A 27,312-nucleotide genomic window follows, 5' to 3' on the forward strand; every position below is an offset into this window, starting at 1 on the left:
TTCAGTGGTGTACAAATCATCCACATGAGTCCATACTAAAACCTGGGAGAGGCATCCCTCTACTAAAACTGCCAGCATCTAAAGGAGAATTTAATAAGCAATTTTAGTGAATTGACACAAAGGCAACTTGATCATACAATTTTCCTTGAAATCCATAAAGTCCCATGCACCACCTGCACTCCCTGATGGTAGCAGGAAGAGGTTTGTTGTTCCTCCTCTGTCAGCCTCCTTAAAATCAGCAGGCAAATAAAGGAAAATCTAGAGACATTTTGTTTTAATCACAGCACTACAAAGAAGAGAACCTGAAATGATAGCTGGGGTACAATGAACAGCCATTTAGGGAAGTGGTGAAATATTCTTGGTCAAAGACAACAGTGAAGTTTGCATTATGTTATCCCACCCTGTGTTAATCAAGGATTGGCTCCTGGCTGCACACAGGCTGCCCTCCAGATTTCATTTGCCATAGGCAGGGCAGAAGCACTCAAGTGTCACCAGCATCAGCCCAAGCTGCATCCAGCAATCTTGACTGATCATTTGTCTGCAATATCCAGAGATCAATACCTCTATCAGGAGTTAGGAAATGAAGGCAAATTAACAGAAAAACCTCACATTGAGGTAAATTAACACAAGCAACAGAAACCCTGAAAAACCCAGACAACTAATGTAGAGTTGATTAAATTCTGCATTTCTTCTCATTACAAGCTGCTTGTAAAGGCAATCTAAGAGAGACCTTTTCCATTCTGGAACTGACTGGATATTAACCTGCACTGCCAATTAACCAGCAGGTATCATACAGTGATTTACTGAATGGAAAAATAAAGACAAGCTATTTGTTTCACACTGCCATTAAGCAGAACAGATCAGCAATTCCAAGTGCAGGGGTTTGACATGTTTCCAGCTACACTGCACCTGAACTTACCTGAAATATGTAAAAACTGCAATTACTAATTTTTCATTAACATGAAACACATACATTTAGGAAGATCAAAGAAAATTCATGACTTGGAGTTTATCTCATAATCTTTGGCCTCTCTCCCTCTGGCTCCACGCCTGGTTCCCTGTTAATGATGTGCCATGGCCTGGAGGCCGCTGGGTTCCCCTTCACATTCCCCATCCCCAAACAAACACAAATAAACACCATCCCCCAAATAAACACCATGCAGAGCAGCAGGCAGCCCAGAGCTCCTGCAGCCGCGCTGGGAGGATGGCAGGAGACAACAGAAGGCAGGCTGCAAACAGCCCTGACTCCAAGGTCAGAGTCCTGCACTGTAAGGGCTGTAAGCAGACATACAACACACTGGACACACAGAGGAATTCTCTGCCTCCCTTGTGGTTTTCAGAGCCTAAATTCTGTGTTGGATCCTGTATGGCAGAACAGGACATCCTTACTCTGAGGAATTCAGGAGTTCCTTGCCATGACCTCACATTCAAACCTTTAAACCTCAATCTGTGGCTGTGAATGCTCCTTCTCACCTGCTGCCCATCCAGCCTGGGTGTTGGCTTTAGAAAGGGAAAAATGGAAAATAGTGTTTGTCATCGGGGAAGGTGTGGGGCTTTTTATAACAGGAGTAAGCAAGTTTCAAATGTTATTAATTGTTTCTATTTTTGAATTATAAAAAAGTTGGGAAGAACCCAACACCTCTGTACTGTTCATCCCTAGAATTGTACTACAGGATTTTATGTGGGGCATGTAATGATTCAAGTAAAGACCTTATAGTGTTTGCCATATTAACTCAGGTACTAGGTACTGCAGTGTTTTGCTGCCCTTAAACTGCACTTGAAAAGAACTACGATAACTTGTACTAGAACATCAGGTTTTTTTATCAGAATCCAGATTTTAGTGTTTACATATATTTTGGAAATTTCATTTGTCATCGTTTTGTGACTGTGCAACTTTCCACAGAGTTTATGCCAAGGGAGCTGGCAGAGCTGAAAGAAAGAGCCGGAAGCAGAAATCCTCAGTTCTCTTTTCTGCCACTGACTTGTTCCTCAAAACATCTATATAGCAGAAAATCTGTTCTAATCCAAATATACCAACATTTATGCACAATTTGAATTATTTAAAAAACCGACTAACTTCACATGTTAATAACTAGAAGTAAACTGGCGTTTGCAAAGGCAGAAACGCCCAGCCCGGATGCAGGAGTGCTCTGCTGCAGTAACACCCAGCTGTGGCAGAAGGCGCCCAACAGCTTTAATTCCCCTTGTAAATGCTAAAAGCTGACAGAACAGCTTCAGGTTAGAGCTTAAGGATTTTTTTCCCCCGTAGAGATTTCAAACAAACAGGCTGCATACACCAGTCCGTATAATGCCTTTCCCGATGAGTAGCTCTTATTTCTGCTTTCTGAATCAATTTTTTGGAGTGGTGGGTGGTCTTACAGGATATTTAAAAGTTTTTTTTTTCAGAATGCTGGAATCCCATCCTACTCTCAAGAAACAGCTCGAAAGCAGAAGGGTGCCTTTTCTTGTTCGTATAAAACACAAGCTGTTTTCACGTTGTAATTTTGATTGATCACATCTGTTACTCAATACTTCTGATGCTCTCAGCTTTCACTGAGTCTTTTTCTTTGGAATTTGATTATAATCAAGCTTCCTAACTAACAGAGCAACACTCCAGCTCTTCAGATCTGACAGTTCTATTAATTCACAAAAAATCCCTTCATGCAGTAAAGGCTAAAATCGTATTCCTTTAATATTATCATTAATATAATGAGTACCCTTGAGAAGAACATTCAGTACCTAACAGCTTGTGTTTTCCATAGATGCATACACACACACACTTAGGGTGTTAATTTTTCAAAAACACATAGCTGAAAAGAATTCCACTTCCCTTAAGCTAAATAATTAAGTCTCTCTGTGTAAAAGTACACTGGAAAGCCACAGTGCAGCATCATCTCAGTTCTTAGCTTAACATCATGATTAAATAAGGTCACTGGGCTTATGTTACTTTTACTTTAGACCTAATCAAGTGGGGAGATAATTAATCTTTGATGGAGATGTATTAAATGAACCTAACTTAATAAGCTGTCTTCAAGTTACTCAGCAAACAAGATTAATAAAGAAACTATATATTTAAGTAATAAAAACTTTCAGATATATGTTCTGCCTTCCTCCAGACCAGTCACAATCCTTAATGTCACTGTTTTTTTCCTAAACACAAACCAACATTAACCTAAAGTATCAAATATTCAAGTTTTTCATGAACATTGCTGGATTTGAGTTACTGAATAAGATTTTTAATGTCACTTGAAAGGCTTCCATGCTTTTTAAGAAATAGAGCAGTCAATCTGCAGATAGGACAAGATTTTCAGTTAACTGTACATCAGATTAATTTTTTGCTTATTGTGATGAGGAATAGACAGTTAATGTAAATGGTGTCTTAAAATCAATGCTTTAAGACACCATTTTACTGATTCCCTTCCAGCTCCTATGTCAGTTTAACAATTTGTAAGTAATGCTTAGTCTTGGAATAAAATACAGCTAAATCTCTTTAAGCTACTTATGTAAAACAGGTACGTCTCAACCAGATGTTTTAAAGATTAATTTTCCTAAAGTGACAGATGACAAAAAATCTAGATTCTGTTCCTGGCTTTATTCTAAAAGAGAGGTGAATACGTAGAGAAGGCAGTAAAGGATGCCTAAGCAAAACGGGTATCCATGCACTGCAGCCTGTTTTCACACCACGTTACTTTCCCCCAGCGCAATGCAGGTCACACAATAAAGAAAAATAAAGTTGCAACCGTGTCAGCAGTACCTCGGTCTCCTTAGCCGGGCTGGTCACCGTCGGCGCTTCCAAGGCGAAATTGGCCCTCTTGGCGGACAGGTAGCAGGGATAATCCTTGGCCACCATGGTTGCTTTCGGAGCGGCGCTCCCGGGGCTCGGTGCCGGCTCGGAGCGAGCGGCGGGCGGGAGGCGCCGGCCGTGCCCGGCCCCCGGCAGCGCTGTGGCTGAGCTGCGCCCCGGCCCGCGGCCCGGAGCGCGTCCCCGCGGCCGGCCCGCCGCACACTGCGAGCTGCGGCAGCGCCAGCGCCGGCCCGGGCGGGCCCAGGGGCGGGGTCCGGCCCCTCACACACCCTCGGGACCCGCCCGCTGGCGCTGCCGCGGAACGAGCGCCTCGGGCCTCGCTGTGCCTTCCCTTCCCCGTTCTGGCCGCCGCAGCACCGAGAGCGCACGGGTACGGGACACACGGAGCGGGCGCTGCCCGCAGGATGGCTGCGAGAGCGGCTCTGGCAGCCCAGGGTCCCACAGGAGGGCAGGACAGGAGGACAGGACAGACAGCGCTGCCCAATGGCACAGACCCCAGTCCAGCCCGGGCTCCAGCCCTACACACGGCAGCGGCACCCACATTCAGTGCGCTGTGCTCCCCTGATCTGAGCGGAACCTGCACCATGTCACTGAGAATGTCACGGTGCCACAACACAGAGCATTGCTTTCACTCCCTCCTCAGCACGCTCTTTTCTTTTTTTTTTCCCCTCCTAGCCACATTACTGCTTTTTTCCTGTCTGGCAAGCTGGAGTTTGTTTCTTGTGTTTTAAAAGTTCCACTTTTGTTCCTCTTGTTCAGCCAAATTGCTCCCCTGCCTGCATCTCTCATTGTACCGAGCTGAGAAAGTGGGAAAAACACTTCTGCCTAAGGTATCTCACCGGGCATTTCAGTGTCTGTGCAGCCAGGCAAATTCTGTTTGATGGTTACCTTAAAATAAAGGTAGTGAAAATTTCCTGAAAAGGCAGAGGAAGCATTAGGGGCCCTGTTTGCAACACAGGATCAGTCTGACAGGGACTAAAATACAGGGGACAAGGAAAAGGAAATTGAGTAGGAAGCTGGATGGGGAGAAGGGAAGAATATTTTCAGCCACACGGAAGCAGCCCAAACAAGAATAACTTCACAGACCTAGAAAATAACTGATTTTAAAGGCAGATCATGTGATGGATGTGGCTTTACAAGCATTTATTTTTCTAAAGGCTGTTAATCAGATAATGATGACTTTAGAATAAGATTAATCAAATGGCAAATTTAGTCCTCATTTAGACACTTTCCTTTGACTTCACCAACATCCCATATAATAAGCTCTCACACTTACCCTCTAGGCCTTTTGAGGATCAGCTGCAGTACAATCAGAGACGCTCTGCTGTGCCTGTCATGCACATCTCTATTTTATGGTAGTCTATCCTTAAAACAAAAATTCCCAACCCTGAAATTCCTGCAAAATCACTAGAAGAGTTACTTCTAGATGTGCAATGACTCTAGAACAAAATGTGACATAGGAACATTTGGATGTTCTGTGCCTTCTCATCTGCATCACAGTAGGGCAAGACAAGGCTGACTGAAAGTGAAAGTGCTGACAAGAGGCACAGAACAGCTTTCATGCAGATAATGGTTAAGCAGATAGGACACACAGAAATGAGAGAGATTAGAGCAGATGTGATAAAGACCTACAAACCACATTTGACAGAGGAAGCAAATATGGAATTATTTTCCACTGTGTTCAACAACAGGGGAAAAAATGGTGCATCAGATTAAACCAAGTGGTGGCAGATTCAGAGTAAAGAACAAGGAGCTAATTCTTCATATTGTATACAACTTTTGTATTATACACAGTGGAAGTATCTGTCACAAGATGCTGCTCCTAAGAAACATTCTCAGACACAACTTCTTGACTGTTGGGGCAATATTTTGGGAACAGCATGACTGACTATTTCTGTTTTGGACTCTTCTCTAAGCATCTACTTCTCACCATCACTGGATATTTGGTGTTAGGTGAGATTAATTCTTGCAGCCATCATGTTACTTTCCATATTTAAAAGAAAAAATGTAGCATTTTATTTGAAGACTACATACAAGTCTTAGCTCAGGATTTCTGAAGCTATGAACACTTACTTCAGTCACATGAATGCACACTCACTTCTGCAAACTTTCTTCCATGTGATGTTCAGAGAACACAGCTCTGAGCACCACAATGTTGGGCAGTTTATCCTCACATTTCAATCACATTAAAATACACAGAAATTGTAAAAAATGGTCAAGAACCTCCGTGAGAACACTGCAGCTGCTGTGTAACCATCTAAACCCAAGCAGCCTTGATTTCAAATACCATCTGTGTATGTTTGTTTATGAAGGTGTATGTTAACACCATCTCAAAAATCAGCTCCATTTAAATCGTTTTGACAAAATACCTTCAGGGCATGTTCTCAAAGCAATCTAATCCTGTAACATGCTTCATGGCATGAACAGCTCTTCACACAGGACAAGAGTGCACTGGTTTGGAGATTGAAATAATGAACTTGAGTTTATACACAAAAAATATGCCAAGAAAGGGATTCTGTCATTTCTCCATTAATCAGGCCAGTGCATTTCTGCTTGACTAAACATTCTTAAGAAACACAAGAAAAATTAATTCTAAGAGGAATATGATTGTCAATAGGCAGGACCTTCATGTCAGTAAGTTTCAGAGCAGCTTGTACCTACAAGACAGACTTCAAAAAAAAAGTAGGATTCATTAGACTCCATGGACATTAGTTTACTCTACCAGAAAAGTGTAAATACAGTTATAGAAATGAAATTTGGACCCAAAGTTCATTGATGAATGGCACCAAACTTTATAATTATAATATTATCTAATGGAATAACAAATGCAAACAACTCTCAGAGAGCTAAATGTCTGTAGAATGCTATGTGCATTTATAAACAATGAATTATGATTACAGTTTAGTCATGGTATTGAATCCCCTCTGAACTGTGTATCAAACACTTGGAGTCCCTTCTGAAAGATCTTACAAACTGAGTGTGATTTATATTTCATTTCTACATGAATTTTGATTGCACAGTGGCTGCCCATCAATAGTCACTGCATTGTGCATGTGGGCCCAGGCAGAGCCAAACATCAGCTCATAAACCTCTGCTGAAAGACTCCCTAGAGAACTCCAGTTGTACAGCAGGAGAAACAAAGGATGCAGTGATTCCACTAAGTGTGGAACCAGTGAGTCCACCCTTTCCTAAAATTATAGTTAAACTACAAGTCTACACTAACACTATAAAAATTGTGAATCTGAATTGTAAGGTACTTTCAAAAAAATCAACGAGCACTTCAGATAAAATGATGGTAGTAATTAGACTGCAGAGCAGGGCAGTGCATCAGTTTTGCCATTTCTGGAACACATTTTTTGTGGGTTTAGTTCAGTGGGAGGTGTAGGAGGGTTTTAAAATCTATTTAGGCCAACAAAGAACTTACTTATCTGTCAGGGAGAGGTAAGGAAGGTATTTGGTAAGTCTGGAAAGCCCATCTCAAAGAGGCCTAGCACTGCTGACCTGGTTGAGGTCTGAAGTGCACTGACAGAGCTGTTCTGTGGTCATGGTGTTCACACCTACGCCTTCAGTTCATCCCCTCACAGATTCAAAACTTAACACAGAAGTAACTCTTGCAAAAACATCTGTCAGCACAGCAAAACCCTTTGAGGTGTGCTCAGGTTCAAACTTTACAAAAACCTTAAATTAAGTAGAAATATTGCATACACATTTCAAGGAAAAAAAACACCAGTAGTTTGCAGTTTATGGAATATCTCTCATATAATCTATGCACCCTTTCATTTAAATTGAAAGAAGGTAGATTTAGATTAAATATTGTCACTGTGAGGGTGGTGAGACCCTGGCACAGGTTCCCAGAGAAGTGGTGGATGCCCCATCCCTGGAAGGGTCCAAGGGCAGGTTGGATGGGGCTCCCACCACCCTGGCCTAGTGGAGGGTACCCCTGACCATTGCAGGGGGTTGGAATTAGATGAACTTTGAGGTCCCTTCTAAATCAAACCATTCTGTGATTCCGTGTATGTGGTTTCACAACAAACCAACCAATAAACCAGAGGCCACTGCTTAGGAGAGGTGCTATTCACTGCTAGGAACACTCAAAGCTACTATTCCTCCTATTCTGAAATGACCAGTGAAAGTAATGCTGCACATACTGAGTATCTCTAAAGCCTCTTTCCACCATGCTCCAATCATTAGCAATCTTTCCTTTCAGAAAAACATTCAAACAATCAAACCACCACTGAAACCACATTCAAACAATCAAAAAAACTTTTGAAGCAGTCTTTTTAATCAATCTTGAAGAATTTGAATCTTCTCAGAAGATGGAATACAGAATCACTGACAGTGTTGAGTAAGAAGCCAGAAATCACATAAACTGCTAAAAAAAGAGCATTTATCAGGCAGTTACCCAGCTGTTCAAGAAACTGCAATTTCCTCATTGCAAATACAGATTGTTCACATGGTAATGACTTCCAATTTACTAGGTATAAATATCAGGAAGACACTTGATTAAACACTTTGGTGCTGAGAAATTCCAATAAAAATATTAGACAGTAAGTGATTATCATTAAAAATGTGCTCTCAAAACCACACCTGTAATTTTTCCAGGTAGAACCTTAATCATGGAAAGATCAGTGCAGAAAAATTAAACACATTTCAATGAAACACAGTGAAACTCTGTGGAACATGTGACATCACAAAACTGAACCCCAAATTCCCATTCTGTCTTGATTCTCCATTTGAAGATCTTTCACATGTTCATTATTAGCACCACGTGTGGAGTACCATGAGAAGGAGGAAGTTAGGTTTCCTCACTATTTTTATGGGCTGCGCTTTGGGATTTGCAGTGAACATCCCCTGAACTATTCCCCAGCTTTTCAGTCAGTAGCAGGAGTCTCCCTTGTCTCCCACTGTGAATGATGGCTATTTCAAAACACCACCCCTACCCTGAGGTACACTCATGTCAAAGTGATGGTGAGCCATGGTTCTCACACCAACCATCACAAATGGTTTGCTGTATAAACACACCCAGTTCAGGCTGCAGGCTTTCAAACTCACACAGCGCTTCTTCATACAAATGTCACTGGTAGAACAATTCTGCACTGGAAGAGAAACAGATCAAACAACCTGCCAAGTTGTTTTGATTTGTTTTTATTTTGCTAAATTCATGTAACTTTTGATTACCACAGGAAATATTGTACAGTTAAAGGATGCCTTGTAACAATCACTTTCACACTAAGGCAGAAGCACTGCTTTTATGAGCTTCTCGAGTGATAAATAACTGCTCATTTTGAAACCTGCCTCAGATTGATATACAAAAATCGTTTTGGTGACTGGCCTGCAGCTCAGTGCTAAGGCTGCCTGGCCTGGACTCACTGGGAAGGGTTCACACTTCCCCACCCCACACCCACACCCAGCAGTGTACAGCACTGGTGCTCCCTGAGGGGGGAATCACAGGGTGTGGTGAGTTGGCCAAAATGATCCTCCACCGAGTCACACTTGCAAACAAAGAAGTTGGTTGAGTTTGTCTGAGTACACTTCCCTGGGGAGAGCAGAAAGGAGGAGGTTAGGGCTGATTTATCCGTGTGGACTTGAAACAGCTGCTCAAATTCTGTAGAGGGTGAATTGATCACCCTAAGTGGAGCATCCTTTCCTGAATTTTTCATTGAAAGGCATTCTAGGGAGAGGAAATTACTGGAAACACTTGTATGATGTTCAAATGAGATTAAATGAAATTAAAATACTTTTGTGTAAGTTACAGGCAGTAGGGGAGCAGGAATTTCTCTCAAGATCACTTATGCTGACTGGAAAATTAAGTAAGAAATTTCTTTATGAGAAATCATTATCCCTAATACAAAATGTTCAGCAAGACATCACAGTAGTGGTCTATTTTTTGTTTTGATTAAATTTTATTACAAAAACATTTATATTACATGAGTAACTCTGTAAAATTTTTCCTCGGAATGGATAGTATCTTGTAATTTTCTGCTGTATGTATTCATGTATGTTTTGCTTATATACGTATGTGTATCCAGATAAGAGCAAGAAGAAAATTCTGTTCTTCTATTCAGAAGCAACAGGACTTTCCCCTCTCTATAAATGATCTCACTATACTGGCCAAATGCCACTAGGTTTGACCTTCCAACCATCCCCTCCAAATGCAAAATGCAAAGTTTGGTGTTTCCAGGGTTTATTAGGCAAATCACATAACTGAGGAATAGGAAAAAAAAATCAAAATCCAAACCAAAGCCTACAAAAAACCTCAAACAAAATAAAGTAAACAAAAACCCTTAAAACACCAAACAACAAACAACAAAAGAAGAGCTTTCAGCTACAGAAGTCCTTTTTAAGTCAGAAATAAAACTATCAAAAAGGATATCACTTGGGTCTTTTGAGTTGTCTTTTCCTATTCCCCTCTTTACCTAATCATACAAACTTGAATCCTTATTATACATTTCTTTGTGTTCAGCTTGACACAGCTTACTGTGCTGCACTCAGAGTCCCAAGGGCTGACACAGAATAGGGTTTTACAGTATGGCTGAGGGGAATTGACAATTAGCCACTTGTACAAGTATAAACCTCACTTCCCTCTCTACCCAAATTCCTCTTCCTCCCTCTCTTCCTGCTCCTCCACTGGCACTGTACCCTTTCCCTGCCACCTTATTACAAGTCTAACATTCATCTCCTCACACAGGTAAGTCAGCAGTCCAGAAAACCAAAACCACTTTATTTATCTTGTCCGCTGTTTTTGTGAGCTGAACAACTTACTGTGGCATGAGAAAAGCACCAGAACTCACTGCAGATGAATGGTAAAAAAGCTCTCAGGTACAAATAAGGACAGGACAGGGAAAAGGTTGGTTTTTCTCCTCCTAGCTGAGCTCTGTTAGCTCAGCTTATTTCATGAAGTCATACCCAAAGAATATTGTCATAATTTCATTCTTTGGATGAGACACTTGGATCAGGAGCCTTATTTATTTATTTTTAAAAACAAACCCACCTATTAATTTCCATAACAACTGTGCACTATTACTCATCTAGTTGGTCATTTTTGCCAATTTGACTATCTTAAAATTAGAATATTTGCACCTCCTGAATAAACATTTAGAACACAAATCTTGAGACTGATTTAATGTTCTCTTTAATTCACCTGAATTAAGGTTGGAAAATACTTTTAAGATCATCACATCCAGCTGTTAACCCAGCACAGCCCACCACAATACATAAATTGCAAAAGGTATTCAGAAAAATTAAAATTTGCAAATTAAGATCACCCTGCAACTCTAGAAATTTAGAGGTAATGGGCCTTATGAAAGTCTAACAATTTGAGGAAATTAAATCAGCAGCATGAAAATTACAATTCATGTACCCTTTTCTAGACCACAGCCAAGGATGTGCCAGCAGTGTTTCCAGACCCAAAGGTAAGCAAATAAAAATTGTTTGACACAGATTACAAGACATCCATGGGAAAGAGTGGTGAAAGTCAAGCAAAACACTGAGACTACCAAGGGCTTCACAAACAGAAACAAGAGTCTGATAACTCCACTACAGTGAAGCAGCCTTGAACCTGCAATACTGACTGGCCACCCTGTGCAGAAAACCTCCACATTTGGTCCTTAACAAGTTCCTTGGATCACTCAATGCCTTACAATCCAGATTGCTACAGTGATTATGCAAGTTTCAATATTCCACTGCAGTGGTCCATTAATACCTTCAGAAATGTTGTTCAATTCCCCTATGCAGTGACCTACTGTACAAACACATCAGACAAAAATGAACACAAGAAACTAAAACATCTTTCTTTTGCCCACATCCTCCCCCTAAGAACAGGCAGGAAAACCATGTTATAACTTCAAAAAGAAGTGTCCTTGCAAAAACTGGTAATGCTTCAACAACTGATAGAACTACTCTACTCCCAGTACAACTGCACTGCTGACCTGTGTCCTTAAACCTGGTGTGGCATGAAGTAATGATGTGACTAATCTTCAAAAGACAGCTGAAATGGGACATAACATCTTCAAACAGACAACAACAACTTACTCTGAGACAGAACTCCTTTGTTCATATCCCTTTATCAAGGATTAGGGAATGGAGAAACCATTGCCGGGAATAAAAAAGGTTTTATTTAAAGTTACAAAATAACTGTCTTCCCAAGTGTTAATAGAATGATGTCATTCCATCCCATGGTACAGAAGTTACTATAACAAGTTTTAATTGCCACAGAAATATAAATTAGAAACAGTTTTCTTGAATACTCTCCTGATTTAAGAAAGCCAGCAGTAATTTCTGAAGGCTGTCTCCTCTCTGGTCAAGCTGTTAACCACAAACTGCTCTGACACTGATCAAGCTCATCCTGCTTTTATAGGATCATTACCAAATCTCCAACCACAACACACCACAAGTGTTCAACTATGAATTTTGGACAGGTGACTAATGATCACAGTTAATTTAGTTCCCAAGACAGCAGAGAGAGTTAATAGTTGGAAAAATGTCTCAAAGCAATTCCAAACATCACAAAGAAAATATTGTTTACTACTTTAAAAGCTAAGAAAACTCACAACTGCATCAGAACATACTTCTTGTATCTAATAATCTTGGAAGCATAGCCATTGACTGAACACAAAAGCATGATGTTTCAGCAAACATTCTGATTTTATTATATAATTGGGATTGGTGTTAAATTACATGGATAGCAAATACTCTATCTTCAAATCCCCACAAAAACATGAACTCTTAATAAACCTCCTACTCTAATAAACAGTGAAGTGTTAATATAAATGACAGTAAAACAACGTGAGGAGACTTAAATATCAACCAGAGCCCTAAAATGACTTTGTTCTAAGAATTCATGTTAAGCACAGAGGATAGTGGGGAAACAGAGAAGCCATACACTTTTAGTGCAAGGCACTGCTCTCAGGGCTAAAGAACATTAACAGTGACAAGTTTGTTCTGACCAGCATGTAACTTTTGGGAAAGATTCTTCTGATAACATAGGGATGTATAGCAGGAGAAAAACACACAGATTTAAAAAAGTAAACAAATAAAAATGAAGTTGAGAATGAAAGCTGTTATTCTAGACCAGACAGGAGCAGAAGTGAACAACCTGAATGGCAGGTTTGTGGGATTGGCATAAATAATTTATCTATCTTTCAAAAGCCTTTGTAGTTTGTTTGATGCACAATAGAAGTCATTAGAGCAATACAAAGAGGAGCATAGAACAATCAAAATGATTACTTAAGAAAACAGTAAATAATATACAAAATTAGATACAGGGTGTATAAAAGCTCCACGATTCTCAGTATGATATTGATGCCATTCAAGAACACAGCAAAAGAATTTTAGAAGAGAAGGCATTGTCACATTAAATGAATTCTTGTATTATGGGAGGCAATATGTTCCTTAATTGATGGGTAGAACAAATTTAGTGTTGAAGGCTCTCTACCATGAATACCCCACCAGCAACCCACACACTGCACTTCCCACCATGAAATTCCCAGAGACACTTTCACTTAATGTGACCTTCATTTACTCAACATTCTCAGAGTCCTTTTACTTAACATAATCTTCAACCCTGCACACAAGCAGCAGTTTAGGTAGACATGCAAGTCATCTTGAATTTTTTTTAAAAAATCCCTCTCAAGGAATCTTATTTCACTCTTCAGCTGTCAAACCCTGAGTTTGTGCATGAGTTCTAGGCTGCAACAGAAGAGAACAAGGTTACATAACACTGCTTGGTAAGTAAACTAGCTGTAGGAAATGGGCTTGCAAGCACTTTAACAAAGAACTGCTTTCCATAATAAAAACAGAGAACAAACTTGTAACCATCCACACTGCTAATTTTGACTGAAGCAAAAATTTTTTGTCACCTATAAAAGTTGAAAGAGGAAAAGGAAAGTAAAATGTGCAATGGGAGTAAAGCCCATGTTTTTCCAGGCTGCAGAATTCTTTCATTTTGATTAATAATTATCCATTAGAAACATGATAACATTTCACTGGCTCTATACTTATCTTATTCTAAACCAAGTAGAAAACAAATGGGACAAAAAAAGCGAGCAGACTGCTGGCATGTGAACATGTTGCAATAAAGCAGAAGGAAAAATGTTAATCCTTGTGTTGTACTTCAAGCACACTGTCACACATGGTACAGGTGTTCTCAGTGTGCTCTGCCAGCTCCCCTTGAATCCACTACTCCATTCCTCCCTAAAGCAAAACAGGACCCAGGAAGAGAGAGCACACATTGAGTATTCAAGGGAGTTGCAATGATAATCCACAAGGAAAAAGGGTTAAGTCCTATGAAATGTCCAGCCCTTGCACTGATGAATGCAAACTGAAAGGCTGAAAGGACAGCTTCATAAAAGCATAGCTGTACAATAAAGATTGGAATGCACCTCATATCTGCAGCAGAAACACAGGTATGTTATTACATACTGTTCTCTGGAATTTGGTGGTTTGTTTTTGTACAAACACTTAGGGACTACCTGCTTCTGTTCCTAATTGCTTCCTGTAGATCTGGTATTTTTATTAAACTGAAGGATATCTCTCCAAATGATTCAGTTTTGCCACAGTAAGAATCCATCTATTTTGTTAGTTCAGGAAGTGCCATTTGTTTCAGTACGTGCTATCTAACAGCAGATGCGCATTAAAACGTGTCACTGCAGGATATATTAACCACATCACATGAACAGGCCAAACAGCTGAAATAAGAAGCCACAAAGACCTTTTGGAACATGAGCAGCCTCCCTGATCTCTATGAAACTAAATCACTAGTCTGATATTACTTGCACATATGGGAAAGATACAATAACTGGCAACAGATCTTATGGAAGGCACAGTCTAATGCTTTGCACTTGTTTTACAAGTGCTACCTACCCTACAAGCACCTCTTTTTCTGTCCTGAGTTATACATTTACATACCAACAGTGTATCTACAATAGAGTTTGGATTCAGATATTATTTCCCCAATATACAATAGCTCAAGGAGGGAAGGCTGCTTTGTTTGTGGTGTACAGGTTTGGATTTTTTTAATAATTGCCTTGCCCTCACATTCTTTCTCAACATCTGCAGAATTTGATCTGGAAAAATCTCTAAACAATCATCTTCTGACCCAACATTTCTGTTAGAATTGTAATATTCCCCCATCCTCTGCAAGGTCCAAGGCAATCAAAAATCCTGCTAGCCAATTTTTACATTTGTACCCAGATTACGAGCAAGAAGCTTTGAGTGAGATATTGCAAATTTTCAAAAGTAATGGTAACAGAGATAAACCCAATTAACAAATTACTACAAACAAAGATACCCCTTGCAAAAAGAGAAAGTAGAAAGAGGGAAATCTTTAACCTGGTCCTATCTCTGGTGTTAGATGAGCAGCCTTCACTATGACTTGCTATGCAACTCAGTATGAAAATGTTACCAGACACCATGCTGAAAAGTGACATCAGAAATACAATCTAGTGTTCCTCACCCTCTCTTTAACCTTACAGAATCATATAGCACAAATCCAGTTTTGCCTCTGACCACAAAATACTCATGTACAGTTATTTCTGTGAGCACAATTTGCAGGCAAGTGGCTCAGGAATTGGACATTCTTTTCAAAGAAAGCTCCACAGATTTTGTACCAGTAATCCCCAAATTTTAGGGATCACGGACAACAATATTAAGAAAGTGGTGTGTTTACCAACAGCTTCAAGCTTGTAATTAGGAATTTTCTATAATTGTTTTTTCTTTCATGTGGCCACAAGAATCATTAAGGTGCTCTCTGAGACAGTGTTGTCTGCCACCCATAATCTCAGGACCGCTTTTTCAGGCCTTTTAACTAAAGGTAACAGCTGTATTTGTGAGGTGATCAATATTCATAAAGTGCCTGAACAATTCACATTGAAAAAAAGAACAGAATAAAATAACAGAATTGAATGACACTCAATACCCATCCCCTCCCCCAGTACTAACCAGTGGAAAAAAAAAAGGCAAGAATACTAAAGATATATTTCCAAGAGATAAAACTTTGCTCATAGATGATTTTGCTAAATATTTTTCCGTATGTGAATGAATTCCACTACCTAAGACCACAGTTTCTTTCCTACTGTATTCATTATTTCTAGGGTGAGGATTATGTCTTGTTTGTGAAACTGGCTGGAAGTTTCTAATGGTTCTTTTCAGGAAGCATGCATCTGTTTTTCAAACCTGTTCCTTCCTAAACTTGCTAAAGTTGGCCCCAAAAATGTATGAGGAAATAACCAGAGGATGAGGGGGATGGGGAAGGAACTTCAAAGACACCTTTTCTTAATTAAATCTCGAAGTGTTACTCCTTCCTGTCGAAGTGAGTCACGCAGGGCTTTAGCTGTCACACCTGACAGGGGGAGGGGAGGTGTCAGCACGGACAAGGGGTTTGTATTTCAGCTGCCTCCTTTAATTGGCAGCCTGGAATTAATTAATGAAGTGGAACCAGCACACACTTGAGTGCAGCACACAATTAAGCATGGCAAGGAGTATCCAAAAAACACTGCTGCTTGCTTTAATACTCTTTTATTGCTACAGAACATGGAGAGGTAAAACAGGAAAGGCAAATGCCAATTACCAGAGACACGAGGGTGCCTCTGGCAGCCACTGGTACCATCTGGGTCTCAGTCTGCTGCTAAGCTTTACCTGAGCAAGCAGTGAGAACAGTTATCTTACCTAATAAACAATAAACTAATAAACAATAGCCTTTTCAATTTTTAGTCTTTTTTTGTCTCAGAATTATTTAAAATATTCTGTCTAAAGCCATCTGATTCATGTGGCTGCTCCAAGTAGTCTCAGCTGGAACCTCTCAGTTCACTGTATCAGCATTTCGACTACCAATTCAGCTGGAAAGCCAGGGTCAGGAATGTGTCAACTCCATGGATTCATTGACTCATAACAGGAATGTCATTTCTGAACCCTTTCCTCTTGATCAGCTCTTAGTGCTCAGCACAACCCACCTTCCCATAGATGAGGCCAGATATTTAATTTCTGTATTTTAAAGAACAATCTTTGGAGGGGTATAGAGAAAAAAAATCCCCAGTTATTTTTGGAGCATTTCCTTCCATTTATTTTTGTTGTTAAGTAACAGCAGATTTTACATGCTTATTTTTGGGTTCTGCTTTAACTGCCCTGACAGAGTATTGCAAAGCAGCAGCTGATTCCTTCACAAATGATGTGCCTAAACAAATCAGCACAAGTGACTTTTGTAACTTTACAGCTACATTACATCAATACCTACCAGAACCTAAGAGTGCCAGTGACTGCTGCTCACAGGGTAACTTGCACCCATTTGCAGCTTCAGAGTTGCTGTTGATTCAGTTTTGCTGTACATAAGCATCAATTCAAGTAATTATTAATCCTATAAAGGAGAAAGAAGGCATTGAAACTGTTTTCAGGTGATGCCATTCCAAACTCACAAGTGCAAGCTTGGCTGGCTCAAACTGCTTCCATCTCAGGAAAGGACAGCAACCTGAGAACAATGAAGGGTTCCTTCATTAGCTGTTGCAATTCCCAAGGATAAGACCTACTTTTTCCATATAGAAGCTTCCACATGGAAGAGCTATAACATTTGAGCTTTTCTGATGATCCTTTAACAGACAAAAGATATTAATGTTGCCACTAACAATTTGTTCCTTCTTCCATTTCCTTTTTCTTTACACAACGAGAAATTTCAATTCATTTTTTTGGAGTTACTTCTAAGAAGTGGAAAGTGATGCAAGGAAAAGTGAAATCTGTCATAGCTTCATTACCAATGTAGCTGTACCTACATATACATAGCAGCTGTTTCATAAAGGCTTCATCAACTCTTCCTTTCCCACTTGTTTATAGGTTTATTTTTTGGAATGATCTCACACATCAGGTTACAAGAAAAAAACCTGAATGCTGCTGAGTGCACCAATTCTTTGCTTCTTAAACTAAGGTCACTAAAAGGGGACTATAAGATGAGAGCTTTACCAGTAAATCCATCCAGCACTTACATATCTACAACTTTGTGGTCTGTTTAATGTTCAGAATTACTTTATAAGATGTCCTCATCTGTATCTCTCACTTGTAGAGGGTTTTTTAGCCTACTTAAGTGAACACCACAAAGAGGAAGTTATTTTTAAAGAGCACTAAGAAGTGACAAATGTGAGCGAATATATCCAGTAAGAGATACATTGTTGCTTTAACTAATGGATGAAGATTCATTAATATATTAACATTATGTATGTTTTCTGCTAATGTAAATAAAACTAAAAGATGACACAGTAAAAATCAGAGTATAGCTCTATTGGTGTCAAAGAAATCACTTCGGAAACAAGGCATCTCATTTGATGGAAGGGAACATTCATTCATATGTCATGTCCCCAGACACAGGAAAGAAAAAGTCTCCCTGCCAGGATGCCAAAGGCAAAACTATTTTTCCTGAGACAAACTATCTTAACTTCCTGAGGAGTTAGGCAAAAGCTGCCAGTCAGGCCCCTAATCCTACCCATGACCCAAGAGTCCACTTAGAAAAATCACTGAATTTAAAAATACAAGGTAGAGAAATGATGAATGACAAAGGCAATAAGTAGGCAACAAATATGAGCTCTCTCTGACAAGGTAGTGTATTTTGGAACTTCTGTAAATGACATTTTTAAAGCTTGTTGCAGAATATTCCAAGCAGAATTTGATGCAGGTGCTGGCTAGAAAGTATTCTGGCAGAGATCAGTACATTTAGCTGTGCTCTGAGGGCTCTTATCGTTTTGGGTTTTGGGTTTCTTCTTTTCCTTCTTACTCTATGACAGAAGACCACTGCATTGACTTCATGCAGTAAACTGATTTTAACAAATTTGTACTGCAGTACTTCCTGGCACTGCTTGTACTTTGCTTACTCCAAAGCTATGCATCCTGCATCAAAAGATTGTCTCACTACAGCAGGTCCTGAAATTCTGCACCAAGACCAAGCTCAATTACATCATAAATGAATACAAGAATAGTACTTTCCATTTCAGTAACATTTCCATATTCCTTTAGGTTTGATGAATACATTTTTTTAGTACCACTAAGGAAAAATAAGCTCATCAGCATTTCACAACCACAAAACCAAGCCAGAGAATATGTAAGTGATAGATGAAGTTGATGAGAAATATGCTCTGTAACCACAAACAGATTGTTAACTTCAGGCAATGTCAAACCCAGCCTCCACATCACTTCCTTGGCCAATTCCACATAGATATGGGCAGCAAGTTCATTATCATCATCATAAGTGTTAAAAACTTCATGTTAGCAAAAAGGGCATAAAAAGCTGCTTATTTAGACAAGAGGTTAAAAAGGCAAAAATGTCTTCAAACATCAAAACATTCAAACTGCTTGAATTCAGAGCACATTTCAGAGTGCAGGAAGTCACTGTGCTATTCTAAGTGATGGTACAAAAGAAAAAAAAAGCCACAAAAGAAGCACGACAAACATGCTGTAAGCAAGAAACACCAGAATATAAAACAAAAAATCTCCCTGAAACAACACAATGCTTACAATGAATAACATAATGTAAACAACATATTCCAATACAACAATGCTCTTAGAACTCTCAACTTTATGACTCAAAGTTGACTCATTTGTCTTAATTAAGAAGCAACTATGGAGCTTTCATAAAAGAGGTAAGAAACACTTCATGTACTACCTATAAATACTTTCAGAACTTTCATTACGGTTAATTAGTAAATAGTATTAGAAAAACTTGTGTAGCCTCCCCAAGAAAGCTTTTGCTCCCATGACAAACCCACTTGACACAGTTTACATCTTTCATAGTCTCATCCTGTTCCCATCCCATCACATACACATCCCTGACCACCTCTGGGTCCAGCAATAGATAGAAATTAGACCAAAAATATCTGATTTAGAAGATGAAAGATCTGATACATAGATATCTATAAGCAATAAATAAGACCCTATGCCTATTCAAACTTTGTTAATATTTTTACACAATCTGGGTTCCTACTCCTTAAATTAAATCAATAGTTTCTGGAAGTAATTTCATTAATTTCACAGGAAGAAAGAATTTACTGCCAGCCTCTCTCCCTCCAGCTAAGGGCTTGCATTTGTTCTGCTCATTATTGAAGTTCTGGAAGTGTACAATTAGTTTAATTTATTTTGAAAGGTCTTCACTAACCTTTGCAGAAGAGTAACTGTTATGTCAAGAACACAAAGATCTTGACCTTATGTATTTAAGCCTCCACTATCCTACCTTGCCACTGCCTGTCTCATAATGGAAAGCTACAACAAACCAGTGAGATCTCTTGAAAGACGGAGGATTCATTGAAGGCCCAATAACACATAACCAGTTTTTATATTTAAGAACTCACCTCAAACAGTGAAAAGGAAAACCACAGAATCCAAACTTGGGCCTTAAGCAGGTGAACTGTAATTCCAGCTGTCCTCTGGACACTCTCTGTAATTATCAGGGTCCCTACACAGCCACCAGCTACACCAGCAGGAACACATTCCGTGTTATGTAAAATGAATTATTTAAAGCTTTAATAATCAGTTGTTTATCCTCAGAGTTGTAAAACTAAAACATCATAAACTGGAAACTTCTTTCAGTAAGAGGCAGCTGATATAGGATAAACTTAATATTCACAACAGCAGCATAATGCTTTGTTTTACTTTATCAAGTAAATAAGTCACTCAGACTGTCGATGCCTCATCAGGTAAGTGCCCTGAATATATTAACATCAAGTTTGTTCTGAAGACGAGGATGACAAATTTACATTTCTTTACAAACATGATTCCGTACAGTAAGGTAATTTGGAAGGGAAAAATCTCAAATTGTAAGTTTAAAGAGGAAATACACAAAAATTAATTAAGTGGTTTTAATCAACATGCTAAAGAAAAGCCAGATGAGTGGACTGTTGCTGTCCTCTGAATTACATTTTTAGAAAATCAAATTAAAAGTCAATTACATTCTCACAGTGAGTTAAAATTGAGTAGAACCATTAAACACACAGCAACAGATATTTAAACATATTAAGTTACCTACAGTAAGATTTGGAAATTAAATGCTTCAGCACCTTTGACAATTCTATGCAGATGAATGCTTTCATCACTACCTAAGCATCTTTAAAAATCCTGGCATAAAATTCTAATGCAAAGGAATACCTCTGGCAGCTAAACTGCCTGAATTCCAGGAAGGAGAGCTTTAAAAGATTGTGGTTTTGTTTCCAATTCTATCAAATGTTCACTAAAGAAGCCAGCTGACTGAGATAAATCAAGTGAATCCCTCCTCCATGAAGGGATTAAGCTCTTAGAGGCAAACAAAACTCAAAGGGCAACCTCTACCACAAGTACAAAGCAAATATATACAATTTAAATAATGTATTTCATGTACAAAAATAGTAGATGAAAGGCTGAACATTTCCCAAGACAAATTCAAATCCTTTCAGTATTGGTTTCTTTGAGAACAGTGGTGGAAAATATCAGCTAGATTGTTATAAACATTGCCTTAAGAATTCACAGATCAATTAAAAAAGAGACCTTTTAATCCAACTAATGGCTGATATCACAGATAAGACAGAAGAGAATATAGTGGAAGTAAATGAAAAATTCTGTAATATCGCAGCAGATTTACATTTTATTCTGCAATGCAGAACTGTGTGAATGAACCTTGCAGGTTTACAGCAAATTTTTTTACTTTTTTGCTGACTCATTTTTGTAGTCCTGTAAATGAAGAAGTTCAAATAAGTGTAAATATCCCATAAGTTACCACTAGAGATGTTCTGTCCTCATCCAAGTGGGATGACTTTACAAAATACTATTGTTCAGTCTTCTCTATGTTAGTGGGTATATCTAAACCACCAAGAGTATTACTCTGCAAGTTTTAGTTCTCTTTTTTCTGCAGTCTTGCTCATCATCAGCAGAGGTGACGTTAATATACTGTTGACAAACACAATGAAAGCACACTTATGAAAAAAAGAGTTTTTTTTGTTTTGTGTTTTTTGTTTTCTGTAAAATGCTCTTGGAGCATTTAGAAACACTTGTTAAGCTTCCACTTGCTGGGGGCTTTCCCCTCCTGGCTGCTTCCCTCACCATGGAAAGGACACAGAGTGCAGGTGCACAACAGAGCCAGCAGCTGTAAGCAGACACCCTTCAGCTGCCCTGATTACAGAGTTACAGTGATAACAGAATGATAGAAAAAACAATAAAATTTTCCCTAAGAGATAAGAGGACATAAAGGCTACCAAATGACTTGAAAAATCACTGCTATGCAGAGATCATTTTCTAGGATTATTGTGGCATTAGCACAGCATTCTAAGATTACCCCAGAGAAAAGTATGAAACTTTTATGACAAATCATGTTACACTTCTCTGTTTTAATATTCACCTGCTTATGTCCCCCTACACTGCCCTGCACTGGAGTGGGGCATTGGGATGTGCCCTTCCCACTGCAGTCACAGCACTGGCACTATAGAACATCCCCCAGGAATTTCTGTGCTTTGGTCTCAAAGCAAGTCAGGAAAACAAACACAGATTTGTTGCATTTTTCAGATAAGGATCTGATCAAGAGAGAAGTCCAATGAGCCACTGAAGGGTACACAGAAAACTCAATGCTCATGAGGAATAAAAACAAGCCAAATAGACCATGTAACCACAAATATCTGAGTGAAACTTCTTATCTCTTTTTGAAAAAAAACTACTTTCACCAGCTAAAATTAGGAAGTACCTACTAGAAAATGTTTAACAGTAAGGTTGTCTTTGTTTTCCTTGTTGCTAAGCTCTTGCTGAAGAAGTTATTTGATAATGACTTTCCTGTTAAGATGCAGCTTGTATCAAAAAACACAAAGCCTAGTATAAGAGGTTTCTTCAAAAGATGGAAGCAGATGTTATCTATTATTTAATGAAAATCACCTCAACATATTGATAAAATTACTTTAGCTTCATATTAGATGAAACAAAAACACGTCCTCTGACCTACCTAAGGAAAAGGCATTATCTGAAAGAACTGGTTATCTGAAGGTCCTGGCTACATAAAAAGTACCATACAGGATCCCCTGCCCATACCTGTTCAGGGGATTTTATACTGATCTGAATGCTCACATGTGGTGTAAGATAGTGCCTGAAACTGGTTTGTGACTAGGAAATCTTGTTAACAATAGACAGAGAAGCTCTAGGCTGGATTGCCTGCAGGAGTAGTAGAAGCTTCTAAAAAAGACCATGCAAAACTATCTGTAATGAATAATTTCATTACATTTAATTCAACCACCAGGAGATGGGTGGGACAATGCCCTTACAAAGCCTGTCCTAATGCTATGATGTAGAGAGGCATCCTGGTGTATTTCATTTCCTGTTATGGTTGGTCACTTCTAGAGGCACAGCCAAAATGCAGCTGGCATTGCAAAAATGTATGGACTTAACTATGCAGCCATGACTTGGCTTGTACTCCAGACTTCAGTAAGCACTGGACTGTGTCAAGCACTCCCAGTGGATATTATGTGAGGATGAATGGATATTATGTGAGGATGAATGGGCCATCCTTTCCTTCTTCCATGGAATAATTACAGGTAGACTGCTTCAGTCAAAAGTTTAACATAACTTAAAAAACCTCAACTCTTTGGCTCCAGGCAACACACAGCACATTGCTTACATGGTACCTTCATTTTTTTTACAAATTATGTCTGCACAGTCCATATTATAAATTCAATATAAAATACAGTTACCAATAATGATGTATAAAACTTAATTTTAGAAAATGTATGGCATTATACGATATTTATCTCTATAGAACTAATATCAGGGCTTATTTTGACCTCTAAATAAACCAAATTACTGTAACTCATTACTTGATTGAATTTCATTATGAAAACCTGCCCTGCAAGCCTTCATCAAACCAACCACTGCACACATTGCTTAATAGATATCCAACTTCATAGCTGCCGATAACATCTGGCTAATGTCAGTTCACAAATGCTCCCAGTCTGCCATGTGGAAAACAAGCAAATGTCAAGCCTGTTTCTGTAACCCAAAAGTAATTTAAACTGAATTCCAACTTCAGTTACCATTTTCTGTTATGTAGAATATCATAAATTACATTGTTATTACTATACAAACCAATTCTTTGAAATGGAACACAGACTTATGTACACTACTTTTGACTGAATCAGAAAGATAAACTGTGTTACATGCAAATATGATAAGAATTACAAAATCTTCATATTTCTAAAGATAAAGTTAATCTTCCATCTCATATATTTCTCACTGAGGTAATTTGCTGCTATTGAGAGCTAAGTCCACAGACTGAGTGGATGTTTTTGATGAAGCCTTAGCTCCTTTTCTTCTATCAGTATAGCCAAGGGAAGAAAAAATTGGCACCTCACCTAAGAATTGGTATAACCTGTTTCCAAATTTTTATCAGAAGGTTTCCACAGTTCCCAAGACTTTATCATAATCTAAGATTAGATCAACAACTACACCCCATGGCAAAAGTAAAAGGGATAGCTTTGCAGTGTCTGAAAATCACCAGGTTTGGAGTTTTATCACATCTTTCTTGCTCCACAGTGATGCACATTTCAGTTTCAGAACAGTAACACTGAGCATGCCTCATCAGGAAAAAAAAATTGAAGAAAAATAATTTTCTAGGAACTGACAAGTTCCCCAACAAAACTTCCCCAACAAGTCCCCCAGCAAAACCATTTTATGGCTTTACTTCCCACTCAGAGACTGCAGAATGCCAAGAACTATATAAATAATTTCAAAGGAAAGGAAGCTGTACATACAACAAATCGATGATGTTATATCAAATAAAGATTTGCACATTAATTTAAATAGGAGCAGACAAATAGGTGCCAGCAAGTCACAATAAGATAGTGTTATAGTTTGAGCTAAACCATTAAAAAAGTTAGTTTTAATGATCATACTTCATTTAAGGTATCTATAGACCAGCTTTAATTTCTAGAAACCAGGTGAATGTGTACAAGAGATACATTTTCTTACTCAATCCCCAAGTATGTTTCAAGAAAGTTTGGTGCATGTTTCCAAAGGTTTGGCATCTTTGTGCAGACAGATTGGCACTGAAGATGTTCATCACACATTTGCTGTCTTCACCAAAACAATCCTTGAGATTTAATGGAACTATTAGCCAAATTCTGAGAAGTTGTTCACATAAATAAAGAGTAATTGTATAACTACACAGGAACTCTGAGATCATACTAGAATATAGAGAGGGAAAATGCAGCCTGACCAGCAATTTTTCCAATAGAGCATTGTAGGCCTTATCTAATGAGAAATAGCAAGTGAATTAACAAAATAGAGCTTTAAGATACAGAACATTACTGCAAATAATGCCAGCAGCAGAGGGGGTAGTCTATGACAATCATATGAGGGATTAATAATGGATTAAGAATAGTCACTGTATAATGAAATCTGAATCCAGATGAGCACTGACCACCCTGCTGCATAGCAATATACAAAGGTTATGAATAATTCAGACATATTGCATACACCTTACTGGGCAAGCTGAAGACCTTTTATACTATGAACATGCAACAGACCACAGTTTAGAGAAATAAAAGATCCAGACACAATATATATTTTAATTATCTTGACTCTGATAAGCTGATGTGGAAGTAATCCTCTCTAAGCTTATAAAGCTAGCTTGCCATACCTTAGCAATCAAATATAATTGAATTTATAATTAAGTTTAATTAGGTCAAATAATGTTTCAGCTATATTGACTATTAAACACATAATAAATGATCACTTTGCACTAAAAGCAATCAAAATTAATGAACTCTGGTCTAGTGTATGCAAATGTAGCTCAAGTCTGGGTACCTTTTCGTTTGTATTTTATACTGGGACAAATTTTAATAACTTGGAAGTAGACAGATGAGCAATAAGACATTTCCAGTTCAGTCAATGGTAAGTGACTATTTGGCAGAGCTTAATTTTCAGTAATAATTGTTCTATAGAACAAAAATAAATAGCTCTTCTGAAATTTTACCTTATTTATGAAAGTGTTTTAAATGTTTAGTTCATCATGTATTTGTTATATGATTCTTCTCAAAATAACAACAACTTCCAGGAGTTTACAACAGATCTGCATAAAACCAATTGCAGAGGAGAACTGCAGACCACTGCCCTGACTTTTTGTGGATAGAATTTTGCTCAAGTACAGTTTTATTCTGAAAAGACCAAGTTTTATATTAGGTTTTACCAGCTTTTTGTTCTGGAAATCTCCTGAGTTACTTATGATTTTACAGCCATCCGAGGCACACAATATCATCACATTACAAGATTTCAGCTATGCAGTTACCCCCTTAGAACAGCCATTAAAAATGCAGTGCTGGTAAGTGCCTTGCTGAGTGCTCTGTTCAGTGATCTCCAGATAACAGTGTTCACCACCACTTTGCTCAGTGGGATGTATTAATTCTAATTAACAGCTATGGAATACAAGAAAGAACCAGCTGCCTGTGCCTGAGTAAGGAGCACAGCCCTGCAGTGCTGCACCAGGCTCAGGAGAAGGTTGCCCTGAATGAAGAACCACATTTCCATGCTGGGTTATGAGGAAAGAGCAGCAGTCACAGCAGCAACAAGGAGCAAAAGCACAGACAGAAATAATCCAGAAGCTGCTCAGAATTTAACTAAGGAGAGAATGTCTGCAAGAGGTGGAATATAGAGCAGGGCTCATTGAGGTGTTTTAAATGCAAAAAATACTTTGCCCTCTACGATCATTAAAGCTGTCTCAGTTTACATGCCCCAATTCCCCAGCCTTTAAAGAGACAGCACTAAAATGTGAAGTTCATGTAAGCCAGGTTAATTACATAATGTCTCTAAATCATTATGCCTACACAGATCCAGAAGCTATCACCATTCTAAGAGCACAGGCATGAAACACCACTGGCTGAGTTAGCTGGACAGACTGAGTGAAGCCTCCCAGTGGAGGCCAACATGAACAAAGCCATGTCAGATATCAGGCACATCTCCCTTTAAATAAACTCCTGACCACTGTGGCCTTGTCCATTCATGCACTCAGCCCTCACAGTCTGCTGGCCACATCTGTCACAAGTTATCACAAACTATTTGACATTGAGGAGATTTGCAAATCTACTTATTTAAGCTGGCAATAAAATGAGCCAAGTCCAACCAGTCAGTTTAATAAGCCAGTTTATCAACTCCTGAAGCATCAATGCCAGTCCAGATCACTAAACAAATACAAAGATCATTTAACATGCTTAGTTTACCAGTCCTTGTCCTGAGTCAGCAAAGCTCCAAGCAGTGTTTCCTGTGAAAGGAAATTCTGTCAGTATGAGTTATTCCCTTGGAAAAGACAGGTATGTCTGGCAATGGTCAGTCACAAAAAAAATTAGAACTATTTTTGTAAAAGGACTGTAGACACATGATGATGTAATTGGCAGGAGACCCATATGGATGTTGCTTTCCAAGGTATGAAGTAATCCAGTCATTAAATAGTTAATGGCTTCTTTCTTTGCCACCCCCACCCTCTCCTGGACAAAGGTGGCCACCAGACACATGTACACAAACTGGACTGTCAGACAGTAAAAATG

At 38.8% G+C, this 27,312-nt stretch overlaps 1 protein-coding gene across 3 annotated transcripts in view; it reads right to left on the reverse strand.

The window, feature by feature from the left end:
* Nucleotides 1–27,312, reverse strand: part of ARHGEF3 (Rho guanine nucleotide exchange factor 3) — a 112,991-nt gene that overhangs the window by 21,594 nt on the left and 64,085 nt on the right. Inside the window, exon 1 of one of the 3 annotated variants that reach the window (XM_058812691.1) lies at nucleotides 3,755–3,983. The exons of the other annotated variants lie outside the window; for them this stretch is intronic. Within the exon in view, the coding sequence (XP_058668674.1) occupies nucleotides 3,755–3,850 (96 nt within the window). The 5' untranslated portion in view covers nucleotides 3,851–3,983. Of the gene's footprint in view, nucleotides 1–3,754; nucleotides 3,984–27,312 lie in introns of those variants that run through there. 3 annotated transcript variants of the gene reach the window in all.

This window comes from Ammospiza caudacuta, chromosome 12 (genome assembly GCF_027887145.1).
Source record: "Ammospiza caudacuta isolate bAmmCau1 chromosome 12, bAmmCau1.pri, whole genome shotgun sequence".
Taxonomy (NCBI): domain Eukaryota; kingdom Metazoa; phylum Chordata; class Aves; order Passeriformes; family Passerellidae; genus Ammospiza; species Ammospiza caudacuta.